This window comes from Takifugu flavidus, chromosome 11, assembly GCF_003711565.1.
Source record: "Takifugu flavidus isolate HTHZ2018 chromosome 11, ASM371156v2, whole genome shotgun sequence".
NCBI classification, from domain to species: Eukaryota; Metazoa; Chordata; class Actinopteri; order Tetraodontiformes; family Tetraodontidae; genus Takifugu; species Takifugu flavidus.
This window is the reverse complement of record NC_079530.1, coordinates 13,869,814-13,882,710: the sequence shown is the minus strand read 5'-3', so window position 1 is coordinate 13,882,710 and position 12,897 is coordinate 13,869,814. Positions and strand designations below refer to the sequence as shown.

The 12,897-nt window shown below is 46.1% G+C and overlaps 1 protein-coding gene across 1 annotated transcript; it reads right to left on the bottom strand.

The window, feature by feature from the left end:
• Positions 1 to 213: 213 nt before the first annotated feature.
• Positions 214 to 4,213, bottom strand: gdf10a (growth differentiation factor 10a). Its single transcript, XM_057047305.1, has 3 exons — positions 3,499 to 4,213; positions 1,336 to 2,456; positions 214 to 1,252 (listed from the first exon to the last, which is right to left on the bottom strand). Exons 1-3 carry the CDS (start codon positions 3,752 to 3,754, stop codon positions 1,061 to 1,063), a joined length of 1,569 nt encoding a protein of 522 aa, XP_056903285.1. The 5' UTR covers positions 3,755 to 4,213; the 3' UTR covers positions 214 to 1,060.
• Between the last annotated feature and the right edge of the window lie 8,684 nt (positions 4,214 to 12,897).

Here is a 12,897-nt window from a genome sequence, read left to right as displayed (position 1 = left end):
CTTAATAGGTGTGCACCAGCTAATGGGCAAAGGAATTGTACCCCCCCCCCTCCCTTTATTTGTAGGACAACAGACTTTGAACCTTCAGATGCTCAAGTGGCTTTAGGGGGATATCTGAGTGGAGACTTCCTGCCTTTGTGTGACATTAGTAGCTCCAGAAATGTCCTCCCAGAGGATCAACTGTTATTTAAACAGTAACGTTCCAGCAACAACTTTGCATTAAATTACTTTTTTATTCAAACATATAGAAGGCTACTTTCATAATTTAACAATGCACATGTACAAAAACACCATCTAAAATACTGTAATACATAACTGAGTAACATGACAATTTTAACCAAGTTTCACATTCAAAATAGAAAAATATTTCTGGTTTTAATACAATACAAGTGTTATGAGGGGGTTGGTTGCAAATGAATTCCAGATGTTCTCTAAGATCCATTGGATATTTTCTTAGAACACATAAATGGAAAGACCAAAAACAGCCATCTTGTCTTGCCAAACATATTAACCATGTATGTACATTGTGGCACATCATAAAAGTAGTAGTAAACAGCATGAAAAAGTGTACACACATGTCAACAATCTCAGTATGGGAGCTGCCTGATATCACACTGCTGAAGTCTTTGATTTATGGCCTTTAATCCAAATAAACACCAACTGCTCAGTGTGATCTTGTTGCGAAACAATAGCGGAAAGACGAAAAACATCCTTTAAATGCCCCTGCATATGAAACCCACAATGTTATCTCAAAAGCAGAATCAAAACAGCTGGGCTTCTGGGACATGTGGAGCCCTGACTTTTACATGTGTGACTCTGCTCCTCTTGCTAACAAAGACACAGACAACGTGTCTCTTCTAGTCTGAGAGATGGAAGAGATTTCTCCGCAGCCTGTCTTCCTCCAGGAATAACAACAGCCAAGGTGACTTTGAGTCTGGGTATCAAGAAACCACTTCACAAACCACTTCGAGGTATAGTTCTGTCTCCTTTAGTCCCATTTCCTGTTTGTTTTTTTTTGCCGTCTCTGTTTTGTCTCCCGCTCCGGTTGCTTTCCCCCTCCCTACCGACAGGAGCACGACTGGACGGACATATTGGGATAAACCTTGAGCACTGGGTTCCTGGAGTCATCCTGGAAAAGCACGGCCAGGGGAGCCATTTTCTCTGGGACACAACAGGGCTCGGGAATGCCAGAGATGATTCCCACAGCTCGGACAATGCTCTGAATGGTAGCATGGTTTGACGGCCTCACCACCTGAAGAGAACAGAAGCAAAAACACGTTAGTGGTTGTACAAACAGATGAGGCGGTGCAGTTGGGGGGAGGTTTCTGCTCTTACCCGGGGTATGGGGAACCCACACATGCCAGCGCAGTAGTAGGCATCAAAGGCCTTAGGTGCTATGACCCATTCGCTCCAGCCGATGTCGGCAAAGTCCACTTTGAGGTTCCTCCTGGAACAGCCTCTGTGCTGCTCGTCTCCCCACTGCCTCCTCCGGGCCTTACGCATGGTCCGCTCGTCAAAGCTCAGAACAGGCGACTGAAAGTTTGAGCTTCCCTTGTGTTTTTTGCCATCTTTGCGCCCGTGCTTTAGGCTGTCAGTGGCGGGCAGAGTCCGAGCGCCTTTGAGCCTTTTAACCACTGAGTCATGAGTGTTGAGCGGCAGTGATGCTCCGTCTTTGACAGCCACGTGCTCTTTCTCATGTGTTACCCTGCTCTGCTTCAGCAGTTCCTCTTCCTGGTTCTGTCTCCTGTTGTCCTTCTTTTCAGCATTATGTTTGGGTTTGAGTGCCAGGTACCACGTGCTCTCCCAAAGGTCGTCCTTCCTGTAGCCCTCTGTCCGGTAGTCAACCTCGGGCAGCTCATTGTTTTCAACGCGGTCAGAGAAATGACTGACTTCCCTCCTCATCCGACCTTTCGATTCCGGCGAGGAGTCAGTGCGGCGCAGGAGCTCAGGTTCCCCTCCCTCGCCGAGTGGATCGTATCTCTGAAGACTCGCCGCCACGCTGTTGGGCTCTGCCAGAGCTCGGTCTTCAGCATACAGTAGGAGGTAAGGCAGACTGTTCGCAGACTCCACCTCTTCAGGTCTCCTCTGTCCTATGTCCAGCTCCACTGACACCAAGAGGTGACCCTTGTTCTGTGCCTCCTTTATGACCTGGGTCACGTCTTTCATCTGCCACACCCCTCTCCTCTGGGGGTGGAAGGTCATATTGCCTAGAAGCAACCCCATTGGCCCATGGCTGACCTCTGACCCATAGGAGATAGAGCGAAGGATCAGGCTGATGGACGGAGAAGAGTGGACGGTTAAGGAACGGCAGGACGAGCTTTTGAAGCGTTTACAGGACCAGGATTTGTGGTGAGGGCGCCGCTCGAGCAGGAAGTGGAATGTTGCAGAGAGGATGACCTCTGTGTCTTGCAGAGATGTAAGGTTTAATCGGTACACTGTCCCGCGGTTGGACGACTCTGCAAGAACATTAAATCAGTGTCAGGTGAGCAACTGGACAGTTGATCAACCCTATTCTTTCAAACCAAACATTAGTCCTCAAATTCGATAAAAGATTTTAAAATTCGGTTGAAAATAAACTAACAAAGCTGATCATGTTGAAGGGACGTGGGATTATTTAATGCCCTCATTTAGTTGTCGTTACATCACGAAAGTAGTTTCCACCTCAGTAGTGCCGACGTCGCCACAGACTGATGGTCTGACCGACGAGGGGCTATGGGGGAGGGCAGCGGCTACATATTCATGATGAACATTACCTTCAACAGCAGAGTTATTGTTCATTGTATAAGACCTCAGCGGAACTGACTCAAGGGATGTACAATACCTTGGATTCAGCCTCCATATGGAAATGCTTACCTCAGTTTCTTTAAAAGTTTCCCCTTGAGCCTAATACCGACTACAGTGTCTGCCCAGACACCCAGACCAAATCAACTGTTTTAACAGATCTTGTATTGTTGTTCAAAGTCTCTTACATCTCGACTTGGATTACACTCAGCCACTGCAGTAAAAATACACCGGTGTTATGACACGACATCCGAGAGCTATGAGGGATATTTGTGTCTGTGAGTTGTGTTTATAAAAACAGCATCAGATAGAGAGGAGCGACTGTGCTTTAATCCGCCAGGACTCCAGGACCTGGAGTCACACACGTCCCGTAGCCACAACAGAAACACAGAAACCACTACAACGAGCTTCTGAGGTTTGACTGGCGCATCTCTCGCACTGGATCCTCAGCGTTCTTCCGCATGTTGTAATTGATAAGAAGTGACACAGCTGCCGCACACGCAGCCTCACAGAGACATTTAACGTGCATTCCCAGACTGTTCCAAAACAACACTACCAATTTAGAGTGTCAGGCAGAGCCACGGCCATTTAGATTTAGCCCTCTGACTCCTGCTGCCTGACAGTTACATTTTTTGGTATGTGTCCTACTACATACGAAATATCCACGCGCACGACTGTTTTGAATCTTTGGGTTTCATATAAACCGTAATCACATACCTTGATTTGCCCTAAAACTCCGGACAGTGTTTCCCTCTTTAAGACGGTGCTCCCTGTTGTATCTCTCGTACAGTTTGAACATGTGCTGTGAGACCATGTCCTGATCTCGGACATCCGAGTGGAGGTCCGACGCGGACTGGTAGCTTTCGTCCGATGCGCGTAAAGAATCTCCCTCAGAGGTCCCAAGCGACGCAGCGCCCAGGAAACAGCTTAATAGCAGGAACAGGTGCGATGAATTCATGATTTTAATTGTCATTTTCTATTTCGAAGGGTTAAAAATGAGAAGAGTGACTGCAGAAAAAGAATCCAAAGTGTGAAAAGACGCGCCGGACTGAAACGGCTGCGCGTAAAAGTTGTGCGCTGACACAACTCCGCTGCTCTCCGCTGTGGCTCCTCTGTGTCAGACTGTGGATGCTGACGGGGTTGGTCCAGGCAACAGTTGGAGCTGCTACTTTTACTCTTCGCGTCTAAAGGGACCGCCAGAGGCTTAGGGGGTTATACCGGAGCGGTGAGAGGTGCTGACGTTTGTGCTCCTGTCAGCCAACGAGATTTCTGCTATCGTGGAGGGCGCACAGTCAAAAACGGAGGGCACGATGCTCTCCACCCACCAGGATGAAGGCTGATGATTCCTCTATGTTATTTTGCATGTGTATTAAAACTTGTCCAGTTGCTTTTTGAAAAAAAGTTTCGAGGCAGCCCTCATTTGTTGAACACTGCGGAGACAAAGACCTCGTTGGCACCTCACAAGTTATTCCACCTCACAATTTCCAGCTCACCACATTATTTCCAGTAACTGCTTTTGACATGTTCTCAGTCACACATAATTAGCATAGAAGCACCTACAATAATAGCCTGACCAACCACCCAAGGGCTATTGTTAGTGACAGCGAGCCTCATTTCTGCCTGTAGTGTGAGAAAGAGGTTTGCTGGTGTGAGAGGTTCTCTAATCTTGTTCTTCCTGGCTCAAACAATCCTGGCTCAACAGGTACGATGCAGTGCACCAATGTCGCTGCCATGTAGACCATATTTGTGTGTGTGTGTGTGTGTTGTGTGTGTGTGTGTGTGTGTGTGTGTGTGTGTGCGTGCGTCCACAGGAGTTGTTTCCAGTGTGGGTCTCTGGTGTCTGGAGCTCTGTACCAACAATGCTTGTTTTGTGAAAGTGGTGGTCTCCAGCAGAGAAGCTGTAACTAGCTGGGCCTCTCAGGTCACTCTCTGACATTATTCTCTCTCGGTTACTCTCGCACTCTCTCTCTCTCTCTCTCTCTCTCTCTCTCTCTCTCACACACACACACACACACTTAGTGTTACACTCTTCTGGCCCCCACGGACCCCACAGGATACTCCTTTTCCAGAGTTTGACAGAAGCGACAGGTCCTAAATCAGGCGGTATGGCAGCGCTGTGTTTGCGTGTGTGCACGTGTGTGAGACGTTCCTCGTAAACGGCACAATGTCTGCTTTTGCCTGGAGCACATAAGCAGCACTTTTTATCCACCTCTTTCCCTCAAAAAAATCATTTGAATTAAGAATGACTGCGAGATGCGCAGACCCAGACTCTGATGGCAGCTCAGTTCTCTGCTAGTAAAAAGCCATCGTGTCCCTCCCCTTTGCCACCAGGACATGGGTGTATCTTGTTGCTGTTGTGTGAATGACCACATGAAAACAAGCAAGGAGAGGTCTGTATTTAACTCAGATGGAGCTGTTTTGGCCATTGCCTGTTCAATAAGAAGCAAGCCTAAAGTATATTAAAATACCACAGCAGCATCAGGGGAGCAGCAAAAGTTAAAACGACATCTGAAACCTGGACATTAGGTTGATAATAAACAGTCCCGTGGAGGACAGAGAGCCCAATACACACAAGAAGGACAACATGAAATGTCTTTGACCTGTAACCCAGGATATGTGGGGCAGTGTGAGATTAATGTTGGGCATTATCTACAATAATGCTTCTCTCTCCCTAATGGCTGCCAGGACAGCAGCCTCAGATCAAATGAGATAAAAAGAAAAAAACAGCAGGACAGAGGAACTGCTGGAACATTTGTCTCAACCGGGCACATAATCTGAGGCTATGGTTACATGTCTCAGTGGACTACAGAGTTAAATCTTTTTGTTTGAAGGCTATTAGTGACAGCTTAGAGAGCTTAAAAATGGGCTGAGACCTTTCTGCAAGACAAAAAAACCCAAACAGGACAGGAGCTGTCCTGGGTTTCAGTTTACAGTTAACATGTTCTGGTGTGTGTGAGTGTCCGTGTGTGATACAGCATCCTTGTTTAACTGCCAGATTAGATATTAGCTGTTTTGGCTATTTGCAAACTGCCCATTAGAGGAGGGAACACCAGGCAGAATGTTGTGCTCATTAACACAAGGAAGCGGGCCGAGGCCAGTATTTTCCTGTTGAGCATCCTCCAGAATGTTTACAGTACACATAACTGACTTTGCTGTTTACCTCTGGGATGTTTTATGGGTGTACAAAATAACAGGTCATGCTTGAACACAGGAGAGGTCACTTGGGAGTGTCAGTGGAAAATGTCACTAAGAGAGTAGGGGGAGAAGAAAAGGATGTGTTGTATATATGTTTGTTGGATTATATTGACTTAAAACTGTTCAACATGATCTGAAAAAACTAAATGGAGGTAAGCACTGAGTGTAAAACATGTTTTGAGATTCATTTATTGACAGTAATCCTCAGCATTCTATTTGAAGTACACACACAAGGCCAATTAACATGTGCTGAGATGTGAGATTTTATGCCTGGAAATTAACTCCTAATCAAGCCAGTGTGACCTTAACACGGGTTGGTGGGTTACAGGAGGCCAGCAGTCCCACTCTGCCAAACTCATCTGGAAGGTAGGTGTGTGAGAAAGTGCAAGGGTGTGTTTTTGTGTGTGGCTATGGAGACTCCAGTTATGCTAGGGGGTGTAACTCTCTGACCCATTCACATGGTTAATAAAACATTCATAGAAGCACAGGAATGTTATGGTTTTTGTGTGAGTGTCCATGCATGTGCAGGAAAACACGTGTGTATGCGTGCATGTGTGAGTGAAAGAAAGTGTGTGTGTGTGTGGGTGTGTGTGTCTGATGTTGGGCCTCCTGCAGTGACCCCACGGAGTGCACCATTCTGTCTTTTAACAAAGGGCTCGCTGTTCCCCCCCTCTTCAACCGTGGACTGCTCCAGCACCGCCGACCATTCGCCGCCGAGCTAACAAAATATTTCCCTTCCTGCTCCGAATTTGTCTCAATAAATAGTTTTGTGTTTTAGGGTTTTCTTTCTCCTCCGGCTTGTTGCCTTTGATAGAAGACCCTTGAACACGCCGGTGGCCGTGTAATCTCAGAAGGCCGCGTTAAATTGAGGTTCAACTCTGGAGGACGGAGCCTGACCTCACAATTTCCCCCACCGCGCCACGGTACAACGGGAGTTTCGCTTCACACGTAACTGACATGCGACCGGTTCAGATTAATTTCAGTTGACGAAGCGTTGAGGGTATTTTCTGAGGCGCTAACGGCTTGACAGCAGGATCGATCTGTGATTAAGGAAAATAAATGAAAGATGTGGGCGAGCGTTCGAAACCCTTCAGGACTGATGTCTTTTGCCAGGTCTGACATCCATCCTTTCTCCAGTCTCCCTGACGTGTGAAAGGCCGCATTATTCGCAGCCGAATCTGCGTTGTTCTATGCTTCTCAACTGCTATTAATCACTTCGTGCGGTTCATATTCGCGCTGCCGTGTTTTTGTTGCGTCTTGAACCGTCTTCTGTAGCGTTCATGTTTGTTATCGTTTACTTCCTCCCCACAATGCAGACCCCTGTGAGCTTTTTTTCACAGATATTAGCGCTCTGTTCTCACACACTTGCACAACTGTTTAGCATTAGCGCTGAATATCGCAGAATGAGCGTGTGACTGCAGCGCTGAGTGCGGGTGTTGTGTTTACTCTAACGCCCGTGATATTTATTACAGGCTGCGTTGTGCACTGCCACTTCCTCAACACGTCCCATAGGCCCATGACCTTCACCTCCACAGGCCGCCCTCAACCCCCATCGGGCTGGAGCCAGGATGGAGGAAATTGCAGTGGGAGATTGATTGACTAAATCCCTTAATTATTTGGATTTCACAACAGGGTCTGACTGGCCGTGCCTTCAGTAGACGACTGTGTCAAACAGAGACGGGAATGCCGGGCCCTTTCAACACAACATGCCTTTTCTTTTTTTAAATTTTTTAATTTAACAAGGAATTTGAGCCTTTATGCGGTGAGAGTGTGGATGAATATTTCATCTGTGAACCAGATTATTACAGCCTCACTATTTGTGTATTCCTCCTAGGGCCTATTTCCCGGAGACGTTGATCATTATTTTCGTATTTGGAGAAATATGCAGGCAGTATTTTGTAGTAGAAAGTGACTGATGGGTAGAAGGCAAGGCAGTGGAATCAGAAGGTAGCCTGCTAGAATGTTACCTGGTCCTGTTAAATCACTTTCATTTCATGGTTCTGGCGATTGTTGACAAGAGACCATACACCTCGTCCTCTGTGTTTAATAGGATCTACTGTCTGTGACGGAGTTGCAGGTCAATTTGTAAAATAAATATACAGTATTGTAGAGTGAGGGCCCTGTGTTTATGTATATTGACAGCCCAGAGCCTGCTGTGGGGTCAGAGCCGGGGCAGCGGCGGCCAATATCACAGGAATGCAGATCTGTGACAAGCCTTTATTGATCATTTCCTGATTTTAAACAGAGCCGACGTTCATGTTTCAGCTAGATGATAAACATGTTTGAAGGGAGCTGGATAATTGGAACAGGAAACCAGCACATGAACATATGAATGGTGTCTGATAAAAGTGTTAACAGGTAGAAACTGGCTTCTTTCCAGGAAGACATAACCGACCCCTATTTATTTGTGGGTTAAACTGAAAAAGAAAAGTTCATAATCGCCTGATTTTACTCCTCCACGTGTGTAAATGTGTTTAGCAGAGCATAAATGTCAGTGATAAATAGCCTGTGGACGAATGGCGATCTTTGGTGCACGGACAGGAAGCGATAAAAGTGCTGTGATAACTGATACGTCTGCTAATTGTGCGATTAGGGAGCAGGAAGATGAAATGCAGCAGGCTGTGCAGAACATTAGCTGATAAAGTTTCAGACGTTCGGCAATCCTGGAGGTTAAAACGAACAATGTCAAGTTCCGCGCAGCATTCAGGGGAGCCCGCGTTGCCTCGTGACTGATGGTTCCAAGTCTACCTTATCACAGCCTTTGTATCAAATATAAATATTATTTATGAATGCTGGGGATTCAAGCCGTTAACGTTAGGCCTGTGTGTAAACTGAGACCTCAGTTCTGGCTCTTACTGATTCTCAGGGCATTTTTCTGAAATGAATGGACTTCCCCTCTTTACACGATGAGAGCAGCAGGGAAGTGGTGTCAGATGTTACACCGTGTGTGTGTGTGTGTGTGTGTGTGTGTGTGTGTGTGTGCATACATTTTCTGGGCCTGCAGAACTCATGAATGTTTCCAAGGCTTCCGCCATAGACCAGGAGAAGTTCACATGGTGTCTGAATTTAATAACTTCTCATTTTCTACAGGTAAAAGACTAAATTCAAACTCTGCAGCACTGAGAGAACAGCGCGTTCAGGTGTGAAAACATTACAGCACCTTTTTACCCAACATTTTACAATTGAACAAATTATAACCTGCTCATAACCTGGACTCTAAGTGTAAATCTTGTCAGTTCACTCATTCATTATTGCGTATATTGCGGCTCTGACCTCAGGGGCGTGTTTTAATAGAGTTGTGGGGTCCTGTTAGATAAAGCTGTAAGGACAGCACGCATCGGGTCGTGACAGGGCGGAGACATGCGGCACACACCACAGCATGTCAGCTAACACCCAGACGTTTACTCTGCCACACTGAGCAGATTGTTCCACACTCGTCCCATCTCCCATTCAGGGTCCTGTCCTTCCAGGCGCAGAGAGGACGCTCCGCTCGGGGGGCAACTAATGCTAAATGACAGGCAGACAGTGATCAAAGCTGCTGCTGGAAACCCTCCTGTCACAGTTCAGAGGGTGCAAAGAGGAGACGATAGGTGGTGAGACAAGAGCAGTATGCCCGCTCTGGAGCGGGGCCAGATAGCAAGAATCAGACAGCTTGGCTGGACTTTATTAGCTCCATCGCAGACAATACAGTGGACCTGCGCTATTGCCAGATTATCTCATTTCTCTTTAGGGCTCTGGCCATTTGCCACAGCACAGCTGAGTTCCGGAGCCATGAGGGAAGAGATGGCTGGTTAATAGATTTAAGACCTGGTGTTTATATTTCCATTTGCTGTCATTTCTTTATGATTTTTTTCATTCAAGAAAAAGACCATGGCTCTCCGGGGTACCAGTGCCAGAAGAGTTTTAGCCGGCCTTAGAAGCCCCGATGTATGCTCTGTAAAATAACCATTCTTATAAAGCATAAAACCACGAGAAATACACTTCCCTGATTCCCATGACCGTTTTTATGGTAGCTTGACAGAAGGCGCAGGACTTCTTTCATGAACCACAAAGCATGATAGAGTGAAAATCTTTGGAGCTTGAGAGGGGGAAAAAAATTGTAGGGAGAAAGCGAATTTATTCACTTTTGATGCTCTCATTTGGTTTTATTGCGTCTCCTTTGTCGTCTCTGTGTAACGGACATTTTGTCCGATCAGCGACTGAGTAGGGGACCAGGAAGGTTCTGAAATGAACGGGGTTTATTTTGATTTGACGTCGTATTGATTCTGCTGCACGAGTACGGATGTGGAATGCCTCCTTTTAGAAAAATAGGTGTCAGAGACTATAAACCAGCACTGAGCTCATTGTGTGAATCAGTCCCTGGGAAGAAGCAGCTTCTGCAACATCTAAGCCAAAGTTCTGCTTTATGTCTCTCATCATATCTCAAACATATTAGTAGGATTGTAATTATTTCCTTCTTTTGTGGAGCCAAAGTAATAGCTCCGTGCTGCATTTGATGTGAAGACCTTCAAACGGGTCACCATAAATCTTGAAATGGAAATCGTACCCGGAGGATTGCTGCGGTGCCTTGAGGTCTGAGAGCAGTTTTGATGGGGTGAAACTCAAAAAAAATAATCATGGTTTTCGGGGGGTATGAAAACTGAAACCGTGGTCAAGCGCGATCTTCTGTGAAGTGCTTCCGTATGCCTCCGGATTGAAAAAGGCCCATTCATTGTTCGTCGCGCTCAGAAGTCACATAGTTGCCGTGATTGTTCACCCGGATCCACCACACCAGGACTGTCAGCCGGGCCCAAAACATGTTTGTTTGATTTCAATTTCCATGCGAAAACATTTCCCCGAAATGCCCTTTTCCAAGTGTCTGATTTAAGTGCAGAAAATCAGCACAAACAAGGATGTCATCTGGAATTTGGCGAACCGCAACATCCAGCTCTCACAGTGTGACAGTAAATAAACTCTACTGTAGTTATTCCAGCAAAGCAAAGTCATATTTTAAGCGTGCACATGTCGGCAGGGACTCTTCAATAGACAAAAACAAATATTTCTGAGAAAATCTAAGTGACTGATATGATTTTAATGTGACCGATCTGCAGCTGTTATTATGAAGCAACAAAAGAATTTTTTACATTTAGAAATAAGGAAGGGAAGAGTTTGGCGAGGGGCCAGAAGGTGGGGTCCTCTAACCCCACATGGCTTGTATCCAGTTGTTTGGACAATTTACAAAGCAGACAGTAGCATCAAATATGTTTTTTCCACTCAGACTGGCCTCGGTGCAATCTCACGCTGCTCCTGCCCGCGGGATGTGTGACGAGTCCCAGAACGTCTTTCTTCTCAAACCTGGCTGCTGGACGAGGCCTACGAGGGAGGAAGAGGACGACAGCTGACAGATGCATCACACTCGGTTCATCCTGATCATCCTGCACGGGAAACATCTGAGCGAGGGTCCACAGGCCTGTTTGGCCTTGGAAAGCAGAGTAAAAGCGCCCTTCGTTTTAACCCTTCCTCTTTTCAATCTTAAGCTCGTCTCTCAAAGGCTTTGATGGAGGGCAGCTCACTGGGCCAATGTGAGTTCCCATGGGAATGGTTGCTCTGCCCACTGCTCCAGAAAGGTGAGGCAGTTCAGTGGTTTCATTTTCTCGCTTTACCGCAGCCGGGCTCTCGCATGACATGACCCACAGATAATTTGGATGCCTGAAAACCCAAAACCAGCACTTTATTCTTTCTTTGTGTTTTATGTTCCTTTTCTCCTCGGCGTAGAGGCTAATAAGCGAATGAGCTTTGCCAGAATTGCTTGCCTGCTGGGGAGATTTAAAAAAAAGAAATGCAATTTTGATTCCAGTGTGTAATTATTTTACCTCTAGGTCCAAATTCTGAGGGCAGTGTCTCCCTTTTAATTCATCTTTAGGCACATAGGGGTAGAGGCAGCACAAACATTTTCTGTTTTACTCAAGAATGCATACATACTTAAACCCGACTCTCTCCGACTGGCAGCCTTGGATCGTGGAAGAAGAGGCCTTTGTGACCGTGGGCGGCCTGCTGCGCTCGCTCTAAACACACCCACGGTGCTTCAAGGGAAAGGAGCTGGGAAAGGAGAGGCCTGAGAGAACACAGAGGCCTCAAAACAGCAGCCAGTGACCCAGACTGCAGCTCACACTTTACAATATTGCCCCCACACTGTTACAATGCACAAGGGAGGGAAAGTCCCAGTCATTTGGATGCTCCTGAGTGGTACCTACTGTAAAAAAAGTGTTGTAAATGTTCGAAGCGGTGGCACAGAGCCTGCCTCACAAAGCCAGCCGAAGAAAGTAAAATCTACGTGTCATTATGATGAAGGGAGCGAGGGAAAAGAAACAGAACAGACCTCTGTAATGTGTGGGACACGCTGACATCTGCAACTGAAGCCAAATAAACGAAGTGTTGTTCCAAATGTACCAAATGGATTTCTAAATTGCTTTTTCTTACATTATTCAACCATAAAAGAGTAACTAACATTCATAGAGGAAAGAATAATACACTTTCTGCACCCCAGTGTGGTTGCATGGGGGTGAGAGACAGGGAGAGAGAGAGAGAGAGAGAGAGAGAGAGAGAGACTGATGACCTGTAACATTTGAACTCTAGTCATCATCATCCAGTTGTATTTCAGCTTCGACCCAGAAACGTGATGTTTATTTGGTTTTGTATGAATCTCTGGTCCATCCATCAATTTTCTCTGTTTATTCCTGATCACAGTCCTAAACGCCTCCTTTACAGATGTAGAAGGAATGTAGTGAAATATTAAATGCTTTTGTGGCTTTAAGGAAAATGTGAGCAATATTGGAGTTTAATGTAAAGATCATTTATATGAAAGAAACACATCAGTTTTCAATGTGTCATTGAAGGTTAAGAATATTTGTCCAAATTGAACTGGTGAAAACACTATTGCAT

Bases quoted from the DNA above. Each gene is read 5' to 3' on its own strand.
- gdf10a (XM_057047305.1), bottom strand. From the start codon at position 3,754: ATGACAATTAAAATCATGAATTCATCGCACCTGTTCCTGCTATTAAGC. The intron at 2,457-3,498 runs GTATGTGATTAC...ATGTTCTTGCAG, and splicing joins GAGTTTTAGGGCAAATCAAG to AGTCGTCCAACCGCGGGACA. The intron at 1,253-1,335 runs GTAAGAGCAGAA...TGTTCTCTTCAG, and splicing joins GTGGGTTCCCCATACCCCGG to GTGGTGAGGCCGTCAAACCA.